We start from the raw sequence: 25,431 nt of genomic DNA on the forward strand, positions 1-25,431 counted from the left end.
TCATGACATCTATCTCAGTCAGCAGGTGGTCAGAAGAATTTGACTAGACAATGAAGGATAATGTTTCATGGAACTATACTGTCCAAATTACCTGTATCTCAACAACCTGAACTAGTAATTGTCAGATACAAACCAGGCTGCAGGATATAATTAAACTATGTATACTTTGTTTCAAAATAAACACATTTCCAAATGCACACCTATGATGAACCCTACTATTTCAAAGATGCAATAAGATATTTGTCATGTTAAGTGATTTTTACTTAATTTTATTAACATAGTTTCCCATCAGATTGTCTTTAATGGACTTTTTAACTGTGCAAAGACTCAACATAGTGGATCTCTTTGAAAGGTGGTAGCCAAGAAAAGTAAACAGTGACTTGTGAAAAGAAAATGCAAAGTAAATCTCATGATCCCCATCTCCTGACTTTGGCTGACATTACCCTTGGCCAGCCTGCAGGCTGGTGATACAGAAGATCACCATGCTTGCATCGAATTAAGCTTAAGAATATTTCTGCTTGAGAAAGCTACAGCTTCTGCAGCATTATTATAGCTAAACTATGTATTTTATAATGATGCATGTGCACCTGTTTTACAGCTCTCTTTCTTTATTGGGTAATGGCGTTTGTCACCAAAACAATCAAGCTTGTCAGATACTGCCAGGATGGTGTGCCTTTTTCTCAGCTGCGTTTCTGCATCACTGGAATTATGGTCATTCTCTATGGACTGCTGATGGCTGTGGAGATCAATGTTATTCGAGTTAGGGTATGTGATTTCGTGATCAGGTTCTGAAAAGATATCTGTAGTATCTCAGGGATGAAGATGGATCATTAGTCCCAGTAACTGTAACTTGTGTCAAGTTTACATCCAACTTTGTCTTATCTATGGATGTCTCATTAATTCTGTAGAAATCAATGGGACCTGGTGTCTTTTTTAAATATATCCTTGATTTAGGCCCTAGACTTGTTATTATGTGTGCATATGAATATATATACATACAGAGAATACATGTGTATATAGATATACAAGCATATTTGTGCATGTATAGGTATGTGTGTGTGTAATCTGTACAGTATATGCTATGTTAATGCAGATAAACTATATATGCATAAACAAGCATATGCTTTTACCCATTGTAATTTAAAACATATACCAAGAGTTCTTTTGTTGCTATTCAGACAGAGATAGGTGGTACTGGTAGGGTATAGTGGATTGTCTACATACCACAGTGGTCAATTATTTGACAGTTACATTGTCAAAATGGAAATACTCCTGCTTAAATGCAAATGTATATTTGATTGTAATGTATAATTGCTTTTACATGCAAATTTGTCACTGCAGTTATATTATACATATTTTTTACTAGAAATTGCGCTTAATAAGATAATTCCTGGGGACATGCTGTTTATTATCTTCTTTCCAGAGGTATGTATTTTTTATGAACCCTCAGAAAGTAAAGCCACCAGAGGATCTACAGGACCTGGGGGTGAGATTTCTTCAGCCATTTGTCAATTTGCTCTCAAAGGCGACTTACTGGTGGATGAATACTCTCATCATATCTGCTCACAAGAAACCTGTGGACTTGAAGGCAATTGGGAAACTCCCAATTGCAATGAGAGCACTGACAAATTATGTTTGCCTCAAAGAAGCATATGAGGAACAAAAGGTAACCAGAGATGTCCATGTCATTGTTTTGGCTTTCAGAACCGTAAAGTCACTGTGAATTTCTTCTGCTTCTATGAAATCCTGGTTTTAGGATTTTTAATTTAGGACTGTTTGTTCCAAGGTCAAACTTGGTATAGGAAGTTCTAATCCAATAGTTACTTTTTGGTTTTAAGTGAATTTACAGCAGGGGAGAGTTGCCAAATTGAGAGCAAGAGGATACTAGAACCATAACAGAATGATCACTTGCTAGATTCCTCTTTAAAAAGGAAAGCTTTGTTTAAATACTAGATATTCATGACAGCATGTTAATTTAGAAGTGTATTCTAATGATGAGTATTTTCAACTGGAAATACTCATCTTCACTTTCTCCTTAGAAATTCTGCCTTAGAAATGTTGCATGTTTAAGTAAATCACAGAATCACAGAATTTTCTAGGTTGGAAGAGACCTCAAGGTCATCGAGTCCAACCTCCAACCTAACGCTAACAGCCCTCCACTAAACCATATCCCTAAGCTCTACAACCATATCCCTAAGCTCTACATGTTGTCCTTTACCCTTGCAAGAGGGTACAAACTCATGGACAAACCTGTCTATATGATGTAAGGGCTCAGCTGTGGTTTTCCTCTAAGATGCACATTGGAAGGGGAGCAAACAATTAAGAATGTTAATGCAAGGGGAAGCTGGAAAGAGCAGCGCTCTCCACCCAGTAGCCGGTGGAGCTGCAGACTATTCTGTGGTCTCTGATATGAAGGCCTAATAAGTACAATTCTTTACATTTTAATAGATTGAGGTTGCTTCTTTTGCCTTTTGTAATGGATTTTTAGGCTATCAAAGAGTCAAAGACTCTACTTTAAGCAGAAAACTATGGAGTCATCAGAATTGGGCTTTTCACACCAGAGGAGAAGTGCATCTCTTAGACCAGCTCCTTAAAGAAGCATTTGGTGCCTAAATCTTACTTAAAGAGACCAATGAGCCTTAGACACATACATACCCCTGAAGAGCTCACTCTTGTTCTTTTCTTTATCACAAGCATACGACAGTGCAAGCATTTGTCTGTAGCTCATTTGTATCTTCAGATACACTGTGTGCCTGCACAAACACGTGATTCAGATTCCAAAAGGCAACTGAAGTGTGTTATTGCTCCTGTGCATGAATGCAAGCATTCAGTGCATAGCTTCCATCAATGTGCACCATGAACATATGAACACTTGCAGAATTTTGCCCATACATTTGCATGCACCTACATTTATAAAGATGACTTACATCAGATTTTTTTCTTCCTGTTGGTTTGCATAAATGTTTGAAGTCTCAAGATTATGATAGCCTCTATTTGTGCTAATATTCTAAAACAGGCTGTAACCCTTAACTGGTATTTTATAGACAGTGTGGAAGTAAACCGAAGTGCTAAAAGCAACATGTTGGTTTTGTACATGGCCAGGTTAGAAAATAGCCACAGAATTTGGAAGGTTGCACGGTCTGCAATCTGGAATAAATGCTATGTCACTGTCTCTGTTGACAGGGTGGATTTTACACTAACCTTCCACAGGTGGTGAGAGGAGCCCCCATATCCGCTGGATTAAGTTGGGTTACCCTTGCCTGCACCTGCAGAGATCTGATCTCATCTGTACTCCCTGGCCATGTGGGAAGGCTACTGTTCCTTTCCAAAACCTTTTTATCACACCTTGATGAAAGACATTGCGCATGAAAATGAATGTTTTGTATTGTAAAATGCCTTTGACACAGCTCACATGAAGTGTGGTTTGTTGCTATGTTGTTGTTGTTTTTCTGTCCCTTCTGTCTGAAATTTAATTTGAAGGCATACCAAAAGATAAAGCAAGAGAAATTAATTAGGTTAATGACCGTTTGCTCAAAATCATTGTTTTCCTGTTCTGTGTCCCACGCAGATCGGACTGTAGGCTTGTAGGGCTGAGACCAATGTTCTGTGGCTGCTATATTCTGCTAAAATAAAACGCCACTTGAGTAACGATGAAGTCTGTGAACACTGGGTGGAACCTTTTCTTCTTACCTTTGATGCCAGTAGGATCACTCCTGAAATCTGTATTCAACTCTTTTGACAGAATCCTTCTGGCTCCTACCAGATGAGGGTTTGCCCACTGACGCATGAGACACTTAGTTAACACACAGTTAACACTTCTTGGTGACAAATCTGAATTCACTATTCTTTTCTTACATTTACCAATCTGCATCAAGCAGTTCTTGGCATTGTTAATACAAACACTGCTCAAAATTATTGACTTATAACTATTTTTTTCAAAGCATCAAGTCATTTAATTTTAATATCACTTTCATGCTGCATTATATTTTATAGACTATTGAAGTCAGTTATCAGTAATGTTATCATAATATAAAGTACTTTAAAACAGTACAATAAAGGCTAAATAACTGGAGATCGACATTCTATTTGTCTCTTAGTCTAGTAGTCACTACTGCCAAAGGCATTCCAGCTCTTACAATAAGATATAGGTTGTTTGTTACAGGATTTGTAGATTGTTTGTAACAGGCAACATAAAATAGAATAATCATAAAATAGAATACAGCATGTGTTCTTTCAAAGTAGAAAATATTATAAACTAACAGGTAAAACATGCTCTTTTGATAACCAAGCTTACTTAAATATGTTGTTTGAGTTTTTTCCTAAACAATGTATTTGTTTTTTCTTAAGCAATGTTTTTTCCTAAAGGACGTATTTTCAGCAAAACACGCTGCAGTTGGATTTCCTTTACTTTTTTTTTCCATCAGTAAATATCCTAAAAGATAGACACAGTATATTTTCTTGCTTTTCTAGATAGTCTGCCCTAGAAACTGAAATACTTGATCACTGTATTTTAATCTCACCTTTCTAAGAACTGTAACAGTGGATAGGAAGGTTGCTTCTGCAAAATAAGCTGTGGTGCACACCATGTGCATAGGGTTAGACCTTTAATGCATGTTCCCAGTTCCCACTCTATAAAAGAACATTTTGGCTGAAGATAAATAATTCTTTATTAAGATTAAGATGATAAAAAAGTCCTTAATAATATCAAACTAATCTCTCACAGACAAATTTTTGGACCAATGTACTACATGTGAGTAGGACTTGTCATATAATCCTTAAAAGTATTTTGATTGTGTTTCTGCTGTTGCTTGGTGTTGTTTGTTTTTTTTGGTAACTGTACAAGTGGTCTAGATGTTTCAAACCACAAACTAATGCATATATCACATATCCAGGAGAGATTTGCACTGTACACCATACTATACTGAAGCTCATAACATTAGGCCTAGAGGACCATTCTGTAAAATCTCTTGTGATTATTAAAAAAAATCCACTATTCTTTCTCCTCCCTTCACATTAGATGCTTCAGTTATGTTGAAGTCCTGATTAAATACAAAGAGAACAAACATTGTTAAGCAGTAGAGATTAATAGTCTAACAACCCTGTGACAGATATTAAATGTCTAATGATGTTTCTATTTTTCTGTTTATAATTAATGTCTTTTTTTTTTTTTTTTTGGTAGAAAGTTCTTTGAAGGAATATGGAATGACTTCACAAATTGAAGTGGCAGATATCAGGGAAAGACAGTAACTTTAAGGCTTACATTTGATCTTATCTTTTTTTTTATTTTTTTTGTCTTTGATATACTTAGCTTGAATAGCAAGGAGGATGACAATTGCACTTGTAATTAGAATATTAATTTAATTTAATTAGTAGAATTTCAGTGAAGAGTAAATGCATTAAATGCAGTGATGACAATTATGTGAATTTTGTATAAGTAATGAAAACAGCAATTAAAATAGCAAAAAAATAATTAAAGAAATTAGAATTCATCATTACCATTTCCCAAATTTGCCATTGATGGAATGCCCAGAATAGCATGTGTTGTTGTTTCTAAAAGACGACATGCATTTTCCTAAGAAGGTAACTTAACTCCTATCAAACAGTTAAAGTGCAGGTCTCTGTAGCTGCCTGGTGAGATACAGATGTGTAGGAGTCCCTGGGTGCAGAGTTGTGCAGAGTTGCCCACCGTCTGCTGCTGTGGTCTGGATTGCCCCCAGCAGCAGTGAGGATGTGGGCACAATGCAGGGCAGAACATGCATAACACCCATTCAGACCAGGTCACTCTGTCAGTACCATGGTTTCAACAGGAAAGAAGAGGCTTGAGAAAATTGCACTCTAGCTCCTATTTCTAAATTAGTTCAATGGGATTTTTAGTCTGTCTGATTCCACCTGTATTCATTTATTTATTTATTAATCTGGTTGTTTCATCTTCAAGTGTCAAAACATCTTTAAAATTTGGTCTCTGCTACCTGAATAACCCAAAGTTTGTCTGTGACATACATTCTCCTTGCCTACAAGCAACAAAAAAAGAGAATTGCTTCTGTGAAGTGGAGAGCCTGAAAACAGCCTGTTAGGTCTAGTTTGTCCCCATGCTGCCTATTTCTCTCTACTACACTTCTTGCCATTGGTTATGACCAGCCTGGTCTAATCCCTAGAAGCCAGCAAACAGTTATCTGGCCCTCCAGTACATTTGTATATTTTTGGCACCATGGGAACATTCTACCTCACTGTTGAAGTGGCACAAAAGGAAAAAAAAATGAGAAAAGAGAAAAAAAAATGCATGAAGCAGACAGACAATACAGACATACTAGCTTTTTGTTGGTTAACTTGCTGGGTCAGGGGCCTGTTATTACTGGGCTTTACTTAAAATGTCTCTGTGAACACTCAAGAGTGCTTGGCTTAGGTTATAACTTGCAGGCATTTGTGCTACTTGAAAAATGACAGATGCTTTTTTACAGTGTCAAAAGCTGCTGCCCAAAGTGCAAGACAGCACTCTGCAGACCATGGATCTGTTAAATAAACCTCTTTCTTCTTAAGATTAAAAGGGCCTCAGCAATATCAGTACTCCTCTGACAAGGCTCAGAGATATCCATTGGCTGGTGTTTTAGTGCAAGAGTCAAGATATTGCACAGATTCACAGAACTGAAGGCTCAAAAGGACCATTAGATGATTTAACCTTACCTCCTAAAATAGCCCACCACTTTCACCTTTTTGAGTGCAGTAATTAGTGATTAGCTGAAGTATAATCTTCCTGAAAGGCATCCAAGAGAGAGAAGAAAATCCAGATAAATTAAATGATGTTCTTCTCGGTGTCTGACCATATTTTTTCCCTCTCATATCAGAAGTCTTTGGATCAAGTTGTTTCACACCTACTGTGAAAGTAAAGATTATCCATAGGAGCAAGGGCTTGAAAGGTCAGACCCTTTCCTGAGCACACATGACAAAGAGCAATATCTACATACCAGTATGCTCAATCTGTATTTGCATCCCTGTGTTCATGGGTTCAGAAAAGTTTTAGGATTTAGAGGTGAGGAACCACAGTTACCAAGAGTAGGCAGAATTTGAATTTGCTGTGAACAGTGTCTGAAATCTGCTGATACCTACATCATGTTTAGTGCTTTGTCTACCCTTAAAACACCCTGCAGGAACCATTTGGGCATCCAGACAGGAATGAAAGGGAAGATGCCACATACTGCCAAGGAGGCCTCTTGGTGCATTGACACCTTTCTTTCTGTTTTCCAGAAAAAGGTAGCAGACCAGCCCAACCGGAGTCCCTCAATATGGTTAGCAATGTACAGTGCTTTTGGACGACCAATTCTTCTCAGTAGCACCTTCCGTTACTTGGCTGACTTGCTGGGTTTTGCTGGGCCATTATGCATTTCTGGCATTGTCCAGGGCTTCCAGAACACAACCAATAACACAAATACAACAGAAAAGGTAACCCGACAACATGGATTAAAATATTTTGTTTGGCATAAGTTCTTGATTGATATCACATATTTAATACTGTATGTTCCTATATGCCTATGATCATCATTGTAATGTTTTATTATTACTTTCAGGCAAATTGGGTATTTTTGGTGAAAGACCATCAAGTTATAGACCTAAGTAGTGAAAGTCTTGGGTATGAATGCAGCACAGGTACAGAGGTAGTGCAGGCTTCCCCCAGCTGCCCAGCTGTCTGCCTCTCTGTGGAGTCTGTTCTGAACTTCTGGGGAGAAGGAACAGCTTCTGTGCCTCCTCATTTCAGGCAGGACACCTCACTGGTAGTGCCCCAAAGATGGATTCAGTAAGGAAGAGTCTGGGGATTCTGCCTAACTTCTGTCCATCTGTCTATTTGTCAGTCATTGACACTTGGAGCAATTTGCAATCTATTTTCCTCTGAGAGGCCAAGAGTAGTCACCCTCTATGACTGATTATTCTGCTTGTTGCTGTGATGAAATACACTGAGTATGTGCAAAGTTAAAGGCCATCCATTTTGTTCAATAGAATCCATTCTTCTAGAGATGCACAAAAGTTGCTGGTTTACATATTTCAAACTTCACTGAGACTGCACTTTCAGATTATCACCTCCCAAAGCATTGAGCAAACCTCTGATGCAAGACATTTTCTGTCATAAGAACAAGAATTTGTTAGTAACTAGTGAAAACATAAAGAAAACATTTATTTTACTAGCTGACATCATACAAAACACAAGAAAAATATTTTCCTTTGTCTTTTTTAGGGTATGGAAATACAGCCATACACTTTATATAGTGAATGTTTTATATTTGAATGAGCAGATAGGTATGTAATGGAATAAAATTTTCCTCTGCAGATAACAGATTTGACTGTCATTGTTATCCAAGCATCTTCTTGGCTGCTTGCTCCTGACATTCATTTTCTTGACTGATTCTCTCAATTTGGCTTTAGACTCTCATCCAGCCATTACACTGAAGAAGCAGAGTGTAACTGTGCAGCTTATCAAATAAAGCATTTTATCATCTTTGAACCTCCACATACTGGATTTGAGCCACAGAATTAAAAGGCAAAGTACATCTTTTGCCTCAAAAATAGGTGGTGTGTTTTGTTTTGTTTTGTTTTTGCTTGTTGAACAAACAAAACATTTTAGTTTGGGAATGATCATTTCTGGATCTCAAATGTAGTAACCTGTACCTTTTTCCCTTCCTTTATCTGTTGCACTCTTCAGTGAAGTGTATTCTTTTGTCGCATTTTAATCACCATTGCCTAAGAGGAAGATTAAAATCATCAGAGAACTTGAAAGTGCTCCAAGAGGCTGGCTTGGTGACAGACAGTTACTATTTCTGTTGGATATATTTCAGAATACATTTGCTTTTAATTTACAGATTTTGATAAACTTTCCCTTGGTTGTTCTTGCTATTATGTTTTTCTCCTTTAAATTCTTTCTAGCTTCGATTAATGTAAATTACTTGAATTTTATGGATATTCTGCCTTACTTCATGAGAACCCTATATATATTGATAAAGGTATCTACAAATGGTAGTTTGTTATTGTTATCCCTACTATGTACACATGGGGAAGTTAGATTTATCTGACCAATTATGCACTTAGGCAGCCCTCATTTCAAAAGGCCTTGAGCTAGTAACCAACTCAGTCCTATTATTTCAGCAGGATTTAGGTGTCTTACAGACTTTAGCTCTTTGGAAAACACCATTAGGTGCTTATAAATGTTTGCGTACATCTATGACTTTTGGAATTTTATGGTTTAATTTGTACAAAAGATGTCTGACTGGGGACGGGAAATGATTCCCCCCAGCCCCACAACGGGTTCAGCCCAAACCCAGGCTACCCATTCACTGTGTCTTTGACAGAGGGAGGAGAGTGGAGTGAGGTTAGAAGAGAATAGGATAGAACAGAGCAGAACCAGAACAGAACAGAAAGAACAGAACAGTTCAATAGGAAGGGACCTTCAAAGGTCATCTACTCCAATTGCATGACCACTTTAGGGTTAACCAAACGTTAAAGCATATTATTGATGGCATTATCCAAACATCTCTTGAACATTGACAGGCCTGTGGCATCAACCACCTCTCTAGGAAGCCTGTTCCAGTGTTTGACCACCCTCACAGTAAACAATTTTTTCCTAATGACCAGTCTGAACTTCTCCTGGCTGGGTGACCATGGTGAAGTGCACCTGCAAGCTCAGGGCACCTCTCTCCTCCCTGCAGTCCTCTGGGAGGTTACAGCAACCCAGAGTGATGAAAGACTCTGTAAGAGTGTAGATACGCAGCTTACCTTTCAGTATTTCTCAGACCTTTCATCTCAGCATCAGCCTGGGGATTTCAGAACAGGCTTTTCCTTTCTTTTTTTTTTGTAAGAATTCCAGTAAATCCTGCTTCCAGCTGGATCGGAAATGCCAAAGGAACAGCCTTCCTTGCAGTATTTTGGTACATTTATTTCCTTCTCTGGCTGAAACAGAGTAGCACAACGAACATAAAAAAGTAGAAAAGGAAAACAAATAAAGTGTTTTAAACAAGAATTGTTTTTCCGCGTAGAGGCATTTACATGTCATTTCATGGGAAATACTGGAAGCTAAAATATTTCTTTATTCAGAGTACAAAGGTAAAATAGACTATATTTCTGGAAGGAATTGCTTCCATATTGTACAAATGCAACATACTTAATATTGCAATATCAATGCAATAAACCAATAACCAATCACGTGTTATAGAAAATACTATTTTTTCAACTTCTTCATGTGCAGGTGGAATAAGCTTTATCTTCTGCTGAGTGGTATTTCTATCCTCCAAATCAGAATTCAATGGATAAACTAATGATAAACCAAGCATGGTAATCTCACTGTCCCTCTTCTGCTAAAAACAATTTATTTCAGAACTACTAGAAATTAGTGTCCTAAATCTTTGGAACAGGAACAGACAGTTTAAATTCTGCCTAAATGATTATGATATGTACAACAGTAAGAGTTATAATTCCTGTAACTTTCCCATATTACTATCAATATATTTTATTCTAATGCAGAACAGACAATCCCTCCTTTGCCACTGTTGTCATGTTTTTCCTTTTATTTTCAGTCAAAGGATCCGTCAAATTCATATCTCTCCTCAGAGGAATTCCTCAGGAATGTCTATGTTTTAGCAGTCCTCCTCTTCCTGGCCCTTATCCTTCAGAGGACATTCCTGCAGGCTTCCTACTATGTGACTACAGAAACGGGTATCAACCTACGAGGTGCTTTACTGGTGAGCAAAGATGTTCCCGTGATCTGCCAAGAAATTCACTGACATTAGCTCCCACTTTGTACTTTCATTTATCTTGTTTTTTGTTTTTTTTTTTTTTTTTTTTTTTTTGTTTTTGTTTTTGTTTTTGTTTAAAGACTCAGTTAATAATAATAGTTTGAGAGAAGATATGCACTGTATTTTTACACAGAAAACTAGAAAATGTAATATCACTGACACAGCCAAAGTCATGGCAGCAATTCCTTTCACTGAGAACTAGACATATCATAGTAATATGGAGAAGTTTAACATTCAGTCTGTGCATCTAAGAACATATCTCTGCAGGTAGTCATATGAAGATAAGCAGCATTGTTCAGCATATTGAAGTTTGAAGCTCTGTGTTTGCCTTGTTCATTTGCTTAGGAAGTTATTTTTGCTGACTGTGAACAGAGTCATCTGCCATATCATTGGCTGAGCTGTTTTACTGGAGAGCAAGTCCATGAATCATGAGTGGTGATTCTGAACAGTTATGCCCTTTTGCACAGAGCCCTGTGGGATGGGACAGGAATGATTCATCTCCAAAATTGTCTTTAAAGCCAGCATCCATTAACCCTTTGTGAAAGTCATGCTTATGAACTAAAACCAGCAACTCCAGCTCAAATTGTGGGCTGTAGCTGGAACATCCACAAACCAAACTCCCCAGAAAGTATCAGGACTTTGAGCAGAACAGAAGTTGCACTGATGTTCTCCCAGGTATAACTAACCACAGGATTATTGTGCCATTGTGGAGGCTTCTCTTTCTGTGTGCACAGTGACTGATGTAGCTGTTTTAAACATTTTCTCTCTTCTCTCAGGATTGAGGGTGTAGACTTGATGAAGAAAGAGTACCTGATTATTTGCTTATGTTTTTATGATTCCTGGTTGCCAAAATGGGGTTCTATAGGATTTACCTTGCTCACAGACAAAACAGGGCAGAGAGTACAAATTATTCTAAAAAATTCCCTAAAGCTGTACTGTGTGAAATTTAATCACAGCTGTGACTGGGCTCACAGCATTTGTCTTTAAAATTCTGGTAGGTAGAAGCCCTAATTAACCTTAAACCCTGTTAAGCTCCTACAGATTTTATGGAAATAGATGGCTAGGTACAGGAGAGAAATGCAAAGGAATATAAATCCACCTTGTTCAAAACTTCATAGCTTGAATTCAACTATTTCACTGGAAACAAGAATTTCTTTGACAGTGCCCAGAAAACCAGGCTCACCATGTGTTTATCAAAAAAAGATCTGCCCAGTCTCCTCAATGCTGATGTTTTCTTGTCATTTTGTTCTGTTTTAGGTCTGCATTAAACAGCAAAGCTTTTGGAGTTTTTAAAAGTCTGTTCTCTCTCTGGTTCTTTTTCTCATTCTGTCTCCATCTCTCTTTGTCTCAAGTGAGAGAGTGGGAGAAAGGCTGTGCTAGGTAATCACTGATACTGAAATGTGAAACATCCTGCTGCTGCTATTGCTTTATAATGACATAATTTTCATATATGCCATTTTATTCCTTTCCCACAGGCAATGATATACAATAAGATCCTGAGACTTTCCACATCCAACTTGTCCATGGGAGAGATGACACTGGGACAAATCAATAACTTGGTCGCCATAGAAACAAATCAATTAATGTGGTTCTTGTTCCTGTGCCCCAATCTGTGGGCTATGCCTGTTCAGGTAGAGCATCAAAGTAAGGGCCAAATGTCAGGATCCTCCAACCTGTTTGAAAAGAGTATATGTCTGCTGTGAGATTAACACCAAATTCAGAACCTCTAGCACTGCACTTCATGCTCATTTTCTTGGAAGAGGACTAACAAGCAGAAATGTGGTCCGTCATCTCCTCCAAGAACTGTGAGGCTGTGTCTTTAAGGGCCGATAAAGAGAGGATTTTTTTTTTTTGAGGATTTTGCTGTCATTGATAAGATCTGTGGCTTTAAAATTATGACCTGTCATCTTTTCCCTGCTCATCTCTCTTCGTCTACTGACACAAGTCATTGCTTTTCCTTCTGCCACATAGCAGCAGCATGGGCATCTCTCCAGAGCCAAGCGTTGCATTTGCAGTGCCCACTTGTAACTGCACTTTGTGGCAGGAATGAAAAGCAATTGAATTCTGCTCTGTGACTGATGGCAGCACCAACACTGTGCTGCGTGAAATGCTCAGAGGTGCTCTGATACAAACACCTGGTTGTTATCAAGGGTGGAAAAAAAAGAGCAGATGTGTAGGAAGGAAAGGTAATAATTACTGTCCTGAAATAAATCCTCAGAAGTACATATATAACTTAAGGTCCTAAGCCACACTGATTTTCCAAAAAGCTTGAAATCCTATACCACATTCAAAATTTTAGCTTCAGGTGGGATTGGCATGGTCCTCCATCAACACCAAACAAGTTAAAAATGGTATAGAAGCCATTCTTGTTGCCTGGAACTGCGTCAATAATTGATTACACTAGACAGCAGTATGACTACTGCTAATGGAAACAAATATTGTTTTTATGTGTATATTTTAGGATATGGTAGGGTTTAGATGGTCATAAAATAACTAATAGAGAAAAAGACATAAAAAAAGTTTGCGTGGTAACAGACGTTAGAAATAATGCAGAGGGTTCAGATTTAAGTTATAAATCAATAAAAAGAGGTTTCTGTTTCACATCCAGGTTTATTTGGAAGTGTTGCTGTTAATATCAGTGTTACTAAATGAACAGGTGGTCTGGTTCTACTGAAGGAATGTAATGGCCTTCCTCATCAGTATTTCACTTTCAGGGAGTCAGTAGGCAGTGAACACAAGAACAACTTGATCATATCTTTGTCCAAGAATGAGCATAACATCACCCAGGAATTTGCACCTGATGTTGAATTTAGTGAGCGTTTGTGGCCTGGGTTTTACTAGTCTCCTTCTGTGCTTAAAGCACTATAAATTGTAGTGAGTACTTTACAGCTCTGCTTCAACAATAAAATCGGAAGGAAAATACTATTTCCTTCTGAAAGTATTATGCAGTTGATGTCAGTGGCACTGTTATTGTGATAATGTGTCTTTATGCTTGTTCAGTTCAATTGGCAGCTCTTAGCTCTTTGAAAAGAAAAAAAGAAAGAAAAAAAAAAAAAAAAAGAGAGAATGAAATAACCCTTGGTAACTATGGACTCGATTAGAAACATACTGCTTTGGAAAAGATGATGGAACTATCCGGGAAAGAGATGAGCTAGAAGGGATGTCCCAAGAAACAGCAGTTGTAAAGGCTGCCCCTTTCTCAAGCAGAACAGCTTCTAGCAAATACTGAATTTATATCCGCCCAGTGTGATCAAATGTAGTATAACTGGCCATAGCTTGCTGAATACTGTTACTAACCTTAGGAAATGTATCGTGTATCTGATATATTTGGCCTACTATCAAAGGGCAAAAACTCATAATGGGATTGGGCCTGCAGTAAGGATTTTGGAGTTTACCCCAAATAGAAATTATTACCTGAAATCTTGTACTTTTCTGCTAAGAAAAAGGCATCTGTGTATGTTAACTTACATTACAGATGCCTAGAAATCTAAATAATGCTTTCAGAATGTTGAACTCCACTGATTCTTTATAATTCTTCATATTCTGTATAATAGGGCAGATTTAAAGAGAGAGCTGAGTCATGTAAGGGAGAGCAAAACAAAGTGGGGAACAAGTTCTACATGTCCTATTATCACTGAGGATCTCTCTGTACCATAAAGTGAAGCTTTATATTAAAATACTTATGTTATAGAGCTTGTATTAACTTTGGCACCAGAATCATGGTAACTGCATCAGTCATTCCCAAGTAAACCTGTGTGGGTACTGTTTCTAAACATTTTGTAGTGCTCAGCTAGCACCTTGGTACTTTCCTACAGAGCTATACAGTATTGATGCACAAGCTCATGCTTGTGTCACTCCCAGCACGTCTGCTTTGTGCTTCAGTGCCTGTCTTAGACATGCCTCTGTCTGCAGTTGGAAGAGGATCCATAGGACAGAATGCAAAAGTGATTCATGACAGTTCCATGACCTTTGAATGCTTCTAGCTTGATGTAAGGAGCTGTAGTGTAAATAAGACTTGAGGCCAGTGATTCTGTCAGATGCCTTGGGGCAAGCACCATCTTTTTTGGTGCTACTTCAGTTCTTTGGAATCATTATCTGGAGTTAGGACTACCAGGCACCAAAATAAACTGCAGTTAATGTCAGAAATAAAGGCATCTGGGTTCATTTCCCACACTTTCTAAACATGACCTTCTGAAATAAGGTCTCACTTAACTCCTAGGAAACATTTAGCTGTTTATTAGAAGAATAAAAATATAGATATATTTGCTATCATTCCAGTGTATTGAAATCTACTTTTCCTTCTACATATCTTTTTTTCTTCATAGATAATAATGGGTGTCATTCTACTCTATAATTTGCTTGGAGTAAGTGCCTTGGTTGGTGCAGCGGTTATTGTACTGTTAGCTCCAATACAGTACTTCATAGCTACAAAGTTGGCTGAGGCTCAGAAGAGCACACTGGTAAGTAATTTATATTTGGGGCAAGCCATCACTTAATTTCATCATTCTTCCCTTTCTGTTTCTCTGTGGCTCAGCAGCCCTTGCTGTCTGAGAAAACCACCTCAATGTTTGTCAGAAAGAATCCAAAAAAAGTGTGTGGGCCTTGGTTTGTCCTCTCCACAGAGAGTATTTTCACCCAAATGGCACAGTTTTCTTTGAATTCAATTCTATGAAAGGATGTTACTCCTAAATTCAAATGTTGTATTTCATGGGATGTTACCAAATAGTACAAGTGACTGATAAATTATGGCAGTATTTTATTAAAGAATGACAACCCCCCTCTATTAAAGAATACAACCCCCTTCTGAAATGGCTGGAGGTTACGCTTTCGCTCCAAGCCTTTGAATTCTCTAAAACTCAGCTGGCATTGCTGGATTAATATCTATTGTGCCCTCTTCAATGCTGCGAGTTTATTTTATCGTCTAATCTAGTTTACCAGTTGCAAGTGTTTTCTGATACTTTGTCTAATGTTTAACCTTATTCTCATGGCCCTTGAACTTTTTTGATCAGCCTTTGATGTGCGAGTCCTCAAATATTTAGAGATCATTGTTATCTTAATATTCAGTAAGCAAATTATATCTAAGTGTATCTACTCTTCAGCACACTTCAATCCTGTTGAGTTATTGCAGCTTATAACAATAGAGGATTTATCTTCTGCACTGTTTCAGAAATCTTTCTTTCACCATTTCTGAATCTTTCTTTTTGCTCTCTTCTGAATTTCTTCTGACTCATAAAATCTTTTGGATTATGATTTTACGTGCACATATGAGCAATGTTTTCTGGTGAGGAACAATTAGCTAAATACATGAATAAACATCTCACCTATTTTCATGATCATTCTGTATGAATCCCAAAATGAGTCCTGTATCAGCAATTACACGTGTAGTTTTCCATCTGTTCTTATGGACACTATCGACCTACTAATCCACCTTCCCAAGTTTCAACCTGTTTGAGGGATTCAGGTATTTTGTTTTATTTCTCTTCTCAGAACAGAGTCACTTAATTTTTCCTCGTGATTGTAAGTATTTTAATATCTCCAAAGAACCTGAAATTGTATGTTGCCTTACTCTGTTTGACAACCGAAATCCTATGCAAAATCACAAACAAAATTATAATTCTTTAATGAATTTTACAAGAGAATTAAAGGGAAGAAAAATTCTCATTAAAAATACAAAGCATTGTCAATTTCTTATCCTTGTTTTCTTTTGAAATAAAGGACTATTCTACTGAGAGATTAAAGAAAACAAACGAAATACTAAAAGGCATAAAGTTATTAAAGCTCTATGCCTGGGAGCACATATTTTGTACTAGCGTAGAAGAAACAAGAATGAAGGAACTCACCAGTCTCAAAACATTTGCTCTTCATACATCTCTTTCCAGTAAGTAACTGTTTTTAGCTCTTGGAAATGCATCCTGTTCCTCATGTCAACATTCCTTCTGACTTCAGCTACAGTTAGATACAGCTGTTTCTATGACATTTTTCTGTGTGGAATGTATTACAGTAAAAAGACATGACAAATACATAACACAGAAACTTGAGAAGATGTCTTGTTGGTTTTTGTAGTAAGTTTTCTGTCACCTTAATTATGACATTACAACTACAAGTTGTTTTATAGTAAGGAGTCTCCAGATAATATCAGAAGCTCTGATTACAGCAAAGATAAATTAGTGTCTAAAACAAATTGTATTTCTTGTACTGAGGAAGAGCTGAGGGGATAATGTTTTAGTTATGTTGCATAATAATTGTGCGCATAAAACGTTTCATCCAAGTTCACTAAAGTATACAAATGAGATAATTCTTTGGCTTATTCATTTGTATGTTTAAGATCTCTCTGTCACGGAAGGAAATTTCTTCCTGCAGAGGAATTTTCCCTTGGGACTTTTCAGTACTTGAATTGGAAATACCTGGATTATTCTACCTCCATATTGTAAGACTGTTTTTTATATATCATGTAATCTGATGCCTATTTTATCTCTCTTCCCCAGTTTTTATGAATGCAGCCATACCAATAGCAGCTGTTCTTGCAGTAAGAAATGCTTTTTTTCACTCTTTTTCTTAAAAAAGGGGAAAGAAAAAGACAGGAGGAGAAAGAGAAGAAGGACACTGGTGTTATTGCAGGACCATTGTTTACAGTCATAAAAACAGCACATGAGTTAATGCACATGTGCTGGCTGGAGCATAGCATGATGTTAGAAAAGCCCATTCCCAGTACTGGTATTTCACCAGCTGTAATTCAAAAATAAATAAATAAATAAATAAATAAATAATAAAAAATGAAAGGCCCATTTTATAGACACAGAAGCTCTCATTTTGAGAGCTCTCATTGTGAGTTCTCATTTAGGTGGCTTTGCTTTTCTGTTGTCTAGCAGTGAAAAATAATTCCTGTTACACAGTGCATTGTAAGCCTCCATTTCAGTATTCATGAAAGCATACTACAGAGTTTAAGGAGAAATAAATTTTGCTTGTCCTCTGGCCAGATATGAATCTTAGCCTTCACTACAGTAGTTATGGCCTGCTGGTCAGTAAGAATTCTGCAGAGACCAAATTCTGGCCTTACTCAGAGTATGATGATGGTGTGTACCAGAATTCAGTGAAATATAATAATAGTTTTGTGTCTGTGAAAAAAGTAAAAACATTTAGTAGATTTTTTTCTAAGTTGTCTGTTTTCTCTAAACATTGAAACTTTACAAAGTTTCTACAAAACTTTACAAAACTAAACGTTTTGATTTTACAAAGATTTTTATTTTTCATTCTTAATTGCTTGAGTCACTTGAAATTTCTCGCAAAGGTTTAGATTCTTTTTTACTTTAGCAGGACCCACCTTTCTCTTCAATTTTCTGGAATTCCCAGCAAACTGAGATATGTAGTTATCTGCCTTATTGAAGTAAAACATTTTGTTTGTTTTCTTTGTTTTCAAGAGCTTTTATACTAATATGCTCTGTTTTTCTGATGTGACAGACATTTGTGACTTATGCATATACCAATGACAAGCCACTGCAGCCTGCCCAGGCCTTTGCATCACTGTCATTGTTCCACATCCTTGTCACACCATTGTTTCTGCTCTCCACTGTGGTTCGTTTTGCAGTCAAGGCTATCGTAAGGTAAGCAGTCCTTGTAGTTTCTCCAGCTCTTAACATCTACATTCATTTATACAGCAGGAAAGGTGCTAGAGAAAAAGGTTGTTCCTACCTAGTCACCTGGAAGAAGATTTAGAGGTGGGACTCAGAATGTTTATAAGCCTGAGAGAAAACAGAGTAACCATTTCTCTTCACTGCATGATACAGAGACAGATAAGTGTTCTGTTCTTTTTTATAACTTCACTAAGTTTCTAAGTCTGGATTCAGAACCAGGCCGGTCTCTCTTGTGTTGAGGTTGCTTCTCTTCTCACAGTGTTGCCACCTGTCATTGCACTCACATAGTACTTTTCTGGGCTATAGCCAATGCAGAGGCTGATAAGAGAGGCTGGGTTGCAGTTATCTAGTAAGGCTTGCCTTGCTGGTACAAGGAGAGCAACAGGCTGAACTTGACCTCCACAAAGGATGCATTGTGCTTCAAGTGAGAAGTTAGTATAATTCTCTCTCATTGTCTAGTGATAGCATGGACTCTCTTTGGAAAGAGAGTGATTGGAGGAACATAAGGCACTGAAGAACTAATTATGCAAGAGCAACAGCACTACAGGACTTTTCTTATAGAGGAAATTCTAATTTTTTACTGTCATTCCCCTGAATGACATTAAAGAGGTGCAGGAGAGGAAGCAGAGCAAGGCAGAAATTTGGGAGTTTTGTCTTCAAGTCCAAGAGATGTTAATGTCAGGACAGCAAGGAAGCTGGCACAAAGTGGAAAAAAAAAAAAAAAAAAAAAAAAAAAAAAAGAAAAAGGAACTCATAAAATGCGTTACTTCATCAGAAGCATGTATGTGCCACGCATACACTTCTGCAAGTAACCTGACAAAACAGCTTCCTTTGTGCTGGGGTACAGAACACTTAATCTTAAGGAAGCTGGTTGGTAGTAAGTCAAATTTCAGATCTTCAGCTATTGCATCAGTGGTCTATATGGAAAGAGTCACAGTCATAGGGCAGTTATCTAGAGGTAGGCACTGCCAGGCTGCCCGAAGAGGAACAGATGGACACCTGATGGGCAGTAACATGTCAGAGGCCAAGCACTATCAGGACATGAAGATCAAACTAGCCTTCCCACCTGGAAGGCTTAAAATAAAAATCAGTGAGACTTCAGGCTACACAGCTGTAATTTACCAGCACTCATTAATAAACAAAAACAAATTAAACAAATAGCGTTTATTTTTATCAAAGCAGCATCAGAGCCACATGAGAGATTTTCCCTACGTTGAAAATGATTTCTGACTAGTGGGAAATATCAGGTCTGCCAAAACAAAATTTATCCTTTGGCGATCTTCTTTGCTATCATCTTTCTCCCATGAGCATTACATCCCCCAAATAAAGAATGAATTCCATCAGTTAAATATATGTATACAAGTATGCACTCATTTGTGTTAAGGTTAAAACACTAATACTTTGGTCAGAATCTCCATTTTATTTTAAAGAGTAGTTCTAGTAACACAAAAACTTTTGAGGGTACCTGTCCTCATTCAAACACAAAGTAATGATCGATGTCTTATTAGGCAGATGATCAGAGCAAGGTTTCTTATCTTCTACAAGATAAATTCTTGCCTGATGCAGATATACTTATGAAAGACTGAAATTCTGTTATGTGAGTGAGACATCTAAAGAACATGTATACCGACAAGAGGAAGCAATGACAATAGCAGTACATTCTTGCTAGCCACTACCTCTGTAGCTTGAACAGGTACTGGTTATTCCATACAAAATGCTCAGGCAGGTCTTGAAACAGGTCTACTTTCCCATTTGCAGGTTCATGTTCAAATCATTCCTCTAAAGGTATATACCCTCCTGCTATCTCCTGCACCTAGATCTTAGTTTTCACAAAGTGATGTAGCTCCATCGTGGCAGGTGGGAGTTTAGGTTCATCTCTTCCTCAGAATGATGGAGCCAGGTACTTATAGCAGTCTTACAGGAAGTGGGACAGAGGGAAGATAAAGCCTTTCTGAAGAATGAAGAATTAAATGAACCTTTGTGCTGTATTTCCCAGGAAGCAGTTTTACAAAGTAGGCATAGAGAACTCTTGCTGTATTTCTTCAAAGCTGGCCATGGCTATGCTGTTTTGTGTAGTGTTGGGTCCTGTTAGAATGTAGTTTATGCCAAAGCTGTGTTCAGGATGCACCTACTGCACTGATATTTTCAGAGGATGCAGGTAGGTGAATGACTCATTTATGCACCCTGACTGTGTGTAAACATGGCAGAGGCACAGAAGAGAGAAATCTGCTGAGACGGAAACCATATTCACAGAGTTCTAGCAGCAAGCACATGACTTCAGTTCTCCTCTTCATTTCCAGCTACCACTGCATTTATTTCATCTGTCCTCCTGATAGGTGAAAATTGCCCCAATGGCAAGTGAAAACTTGCAGACAGTTAATAGGAAGAGGAAAATATCCCGCAAACTTTTATTGAAATATTTTTGGTGTATCCTGCTGGCTGGACTGCAGATAACTGGAAAAGTACCCATGGAAACCTGGGCTTATTTAACTCACTGTCCTGTGGTTGTTTTGTTGTTGTTGTTTGTTTTGTTTGTTCGTTTGTTTAAGTGTACAGAAGCTGAATGAATTTCTCCTCAGTGATGAGATTGGAGATGACAGCTGGAGAGGTGGGGACAGCTCTGTGGCTTATGAATCCTGTAAGAAGCACACGGGACTTGTAAGTTCTGTTTCATGGCACTGAATTTCAAAGCAGAGAGCCCATACAGCCCAGGACAAGGCCAATGGCCTGGCTGATAGGGTTCAGGTTTTTTTGGCTTCTTACCTGACATTACTGATGACCAGTTTTATAACTGTCCCAGGTGCATTTTCTGTGTTTACAGGGATTGTTCTGTACATTGACAGAATAATGGTACATTGGGCATTTTTAGGTAGGACAACTCCCTGCTCTGGGAAATTCAGGACTGGAAGTGGAAAAAAACAACACTGAAGTTTGTGAAACAGGAATTAATTCCAAAGTGCTGTTGCTGGAGTGCTAAAAATCTAGTGAATTTGAGTAAAATTTGAGGAATAGTTCTAGCCAAGACATCAGTTACAACAATTAAGATGATTTGGGAAAATATATTTTTTCATTTCAAAATTTTTCTAAAGCTAGATAATTCAATTGTTTCAAACTGATGATTTCATTTAAAATGTGACTAGAACTCAAAGAAAGCAACAGAAAGAATAAGCACAAAACAAGCTTTATTTTCAGCTGAATTAACCTTTCCAAACCAAAACAGCATATTTTTTCTTCTGGCTTAACAATTATAATAAAGGAAATAAAAACAAAATTATTTCAGTGTTTACTTATTTTCTTTTGTCTACCTGCTATGCCTATTCAGCTCAATACAGTGCTGCTTACAAATATCCCAGGTAGCTCTAAACAAGCTCGTTCTACAATCAGAATTATGCATTAGTGGAGGATTCTGCACAAGCTAATATAATATGCTTTTCACTGTTGCATCTATTTTGCTTCCAAGAACCAAGCTGGTAACTCTGTGTGTCTTTAAGTCACTCTATGTGTTTGTTACTCAGTTTTACTGACACAGCTTTGTTTGGAGCTACCTCAGGTAGAGCAGACACACCTAATAGTTTGAGGAGGATGACAGAGCTGCAATTTGGGATAGTTACACATAGGAGACCAACATCAAAAAGATCAATTCCAGTTCTTCACTTAAGGATGATTAAAACATTGCAATATGTACAACACAGTATAGTGTTTTATCACACATATTGAAAAGCACTGTTTTCTTCTTGTGACCAAGAATGGTGGGAGGAAAGGGAATGGACTTTCTTTTTTCTATGGAACGAAATGCTTTCCTTTCTTGAGAATTCCAACTTTTCTCTTCTCTTCTCTTCACCTCACTGTTTAGCACACCAAGGCCATCAACAGGAGGCAGCCGTTGAGGTATCAGCTTGAAAGCTATGAACAGCCATCAAGGAGGCAAACACGTCCTGTGGAAACAGATGACATTGCAATCAAGGTGGTTAAAAAAAATCAACACATACTGTCTTCCTGCTAAGTACTACAATACTAGAAAGCACCTAATTGCTGTTCCTCTTCCAAAGGCAAATTGTCCATTGCAAGAACAAGAAAAAAAATAAAAATAAAAATAAAAAATAAGCACTTTACCCAAAAATAAAGTGTGAAGAATTGTCTTCAGACCAGTTCTTTACAATGTTTCCCTGTCTTTTTGGGAAACAAGAGGCATCATGAGTCTAAAGGAACAAAAACTAGATAATCTGATTCTCAGGATTAATACAGATTTTTTAGAGTTTCCCTTCATGCACTTCTTTTTCACTCTTTGAACCAGGATCAAAATTTTGTGTCATTTTTTGTCGTTTATTCTGCCACATTATTTTAAGTTATTTTGGACAACTTTTCCCCACATATGTCCTTGTTCTCTTTGCAAATAATGTTTCATTGGAGGTATGCACACAAAGGCCAGGTTCCACTGGGGAATATTTTTCTTATGGCCAGCATGAACCTTGAGAATATTTAATGTGTACATTGGGAATCCATTCACAATAGGCCATATATCACAATATGCAGAATTACTCGTTCCTTGATAAGCTATGGTATTTAGAATGTCACCTGTGAAATCTTGTGATCATTATATTCAGTGTTTAATCTTTTATTTGACAGAATGAAAGTATTTGGTACAGCTCAAGATCACAACTTTATCACCTTTCATGCTGTGTATATATTTGTGTATGTAACCTTTCTTATTCCCAAGCTTTTCTGAGTTTGACAATCTTTTCTAACCTAACTTGCATTTTTATGTGTCTGTGTGAGAATACCTCATCATTCCTCATAGTTTTTTTTTTTAGTAACATATTTTAAATACAAACTAGACATTCTAGATTTTGCTCCTCATGTTTCTATATCTGACATGATAATTGTTTTGTAGGTGACCAACGGATACTTTTCATGGGGAAGCGGTTTAGCTACATTGTCCAATATAAACATCAGAATCCCAACAGGTATGATAAATGCACATCTTAAAAACGAAGTATGTAATATCAGATTGCTAATAATTCCATTTCTTGATGTTGTGAAAGGCTTAAAAATACACATTTAGTGTTTTGTTTTTTTTTTTTAATAAAAAAATAGCATTAAAAATATACACAAAGTTATGAATTATATTGGGTATGGAACTTTGTCATCAACATGAAGTACTATATATACACAGAAAAAAAATGTAGTTTTTATATACCTGTATTGTTTATATTGCTTTTATAATAGCAGGAACAACACTAAGAATAAATGTAAAAAGGATGGTTGCAGAAAAATACAATTTTTATTATGAACAAAAAAAAAAAATGAGAACTCCAGGCTTCTTCAAACCACAGGTTCATCTAGACCAGGATTTTGTTTAAGCAGTGGCCACCAGTCGGTGCACAGGGACACAGCAGTCATATATTGTACTTCTCTCATTCTTTAATGTTACCGTCTCCCAGTACACAGCTGTTTTCATCTCAGTGTATTCCTTGACCTTCATGCAGTTTGTCTTTTAAGGAATCCTGAATGAATTTCTTTTTCAAGTAGTCGTTTGGTCTGCCTCCTCTACATTTCTTGCATCCACAGCATCTTTTGGCTATGAGGTGCACAGGTTTACAGAACATTGATTTGTTTTGGAAAACCTATGAAGCAAGTGCAAAAGCTATTTTTTACTTTGATAATGGTGAATACTATAAAATTCCTAATGCTGGTCTGGTGGTATTTCATGTTATTAAATAAGACTTTATATATATGAATATATATGTATTATATCCTACTGTTTACTTTCAAAATAGTTTGTTCCTTTAAGCTGACACATGTTGAATGTCACATAGCTGGTTAGTAATCCTGGAGTACATTATTCTACATAATCTTTCTCACAGTAGCATTAGGTGTCCTATACATGAGTGAACACTCCTTTGTGCTGGCCCAGTCCCACCTGTAACACCAGGAGCAGATCTTGGCTCCAGGGAGTTTACAAACTAAGGCCACAGGTTCACAAGTTTGGTCAGCCATTCTAAGAGCTTACATACTTTAGAAGGAATGAGTCCATTAACACATTATCTGGCAAGAAGCTCACCTGGCAAAAGCAACAAATAGCACACTTTGTGATTTCAAAAAGTTTGTGGCAAGATCTAACACCATTACCACCATAGGGTGCAGATGGAAAAGTGGGGGGAGGAGGAGGCAGGAGGAAGAGTACAGCAAAGGAGAAAAGAATAAAATGGATCTTCTTTCAGATGCAAACACTTCTGTGATTGGCCCAGATTTTCATGGAATCATGGACTGAATCCTTACTTCCCACCCAAATTATCATTTGACCCCAAATAATTTTCACAAAATAATACATTCTCATACAATGTATGATAAAGTATGTCAAAGCAATATTCTTGTGCTTATGGAACTTGGTGTGTACTTGTACTATCCATAAGTGTATTTCTATAATTGAACAGATGCAATGCTATCTAATTATATAGCGTATACTAACAAATCTAACCAACTATCTCAAGTGCTGTAGAATGGGATCTAGTTGGGCCTCGTGGACTTGAGTAGTTTGTTTGTTTGATTGTTTGTTTTAATGTGTTTATTGTTATTATCATAGGTCAGATGACAATGATTGTGGGTCAAGTTGGCTGTGGCAAGTCATCACTTCTCCTTGCTATATTGGGAGAGATGCAGACACTGGAGGGAAAAGTTCACTGGAGCAAGTATGTATCGTATAGCTATTAATTGTTTTAATTCAAGAAGGAGGTAGCTGGATTTTTTTGTGAGAAATGTAAACTTCATGTCTCATACTGCTTCTTAAATAATTACCCATGTGCATCACTCAGATTCTCTTTGAAAAGCATCAACTGAAAGCTTATGAGGGATTATTTTCATTTCTGATTTTTTCATGGTTCGTAGCAGGCAGAGCAGAGTGCCTCAGGAAGGGAAATGGGCCAGTATGGTGATTAGTATCTAATATATTAGCACTAGGAAATAACTGGAATAGAAAGAATAGAATACACTCTTCCTATTATCAAATGTCCTTCTGTGGTGGGAATCAG

At 37.3% G+C, this 25,431-nt stretch overlaps 1 protein-coding gene across 8 annotated transcripts in view; it reads left to right on the plus strand.

Annotated features, from left to right (window-relative positions):
* ABCC9 (ATP binding cassette subfamily C member 9) overlaps nt 1–25,431 on the plus strand; it is a 78,019-nt gene that overhangs the window by 14,157 nt on the left and 38,431 nt on the right. For all 8 annotated transcript variants that reach the window (XM_082754825.1, XM_082754831.1, XM_082754832.1 and 5 more), the window contains exons 7-19: nt 599–765; nt 1,424–1,666; nt 7,243–7,437; nt 10,554–10,718; nt 12,248–12,403; nt 15,098–15,232; nt 16,488–16,650; nt 17,258–17,298; nt 18,231–18,373; nt 20,953–21,061; nt 22,257–22,367; nt 23,295–23,367; nt 24,987–25,092. In XM_082754825.1, coding sequence (XP_082610951.1) covers nt 599–765; nt 1,424–1,666; nt 7,243–7,437; nt 10,554–10,718; nt 12,248–12,403; nt 15,098–15,232; nt 16,488–16,650; nt 17,258–17,298; nt 18,231–18,373; nt 20,953–21,061; nt 22,257–22,367; nt 23,295–23,367; nt 24,987–25,092 — 1,807 coding nt within the window. The remainder of the gene's footprint in view (nt 1–598; nt 766–1,423; nt 1,667–7,242; nt 7,438–10,553; nt 10,719–12,247; nt 12,404–15,097; nt 15,233–16,487; nt 16,651–17,257; nt 17,299–18,230; nt 18,374–20,952; nt 21,062–22,256; nt 22,368–23,294; nt 23,368–24,986; nt 25,093–25,431) is intronic.

This window comes from Aythya marila, assembly GCF_965140915.1.
Source record: "Aythya marila genome assembly, chromosome: 1".
NCBI lineage: Eukaryota > Metazoa > Chordata > Aves > Anseriformes > Anatidae > Aythya > Aythya marila.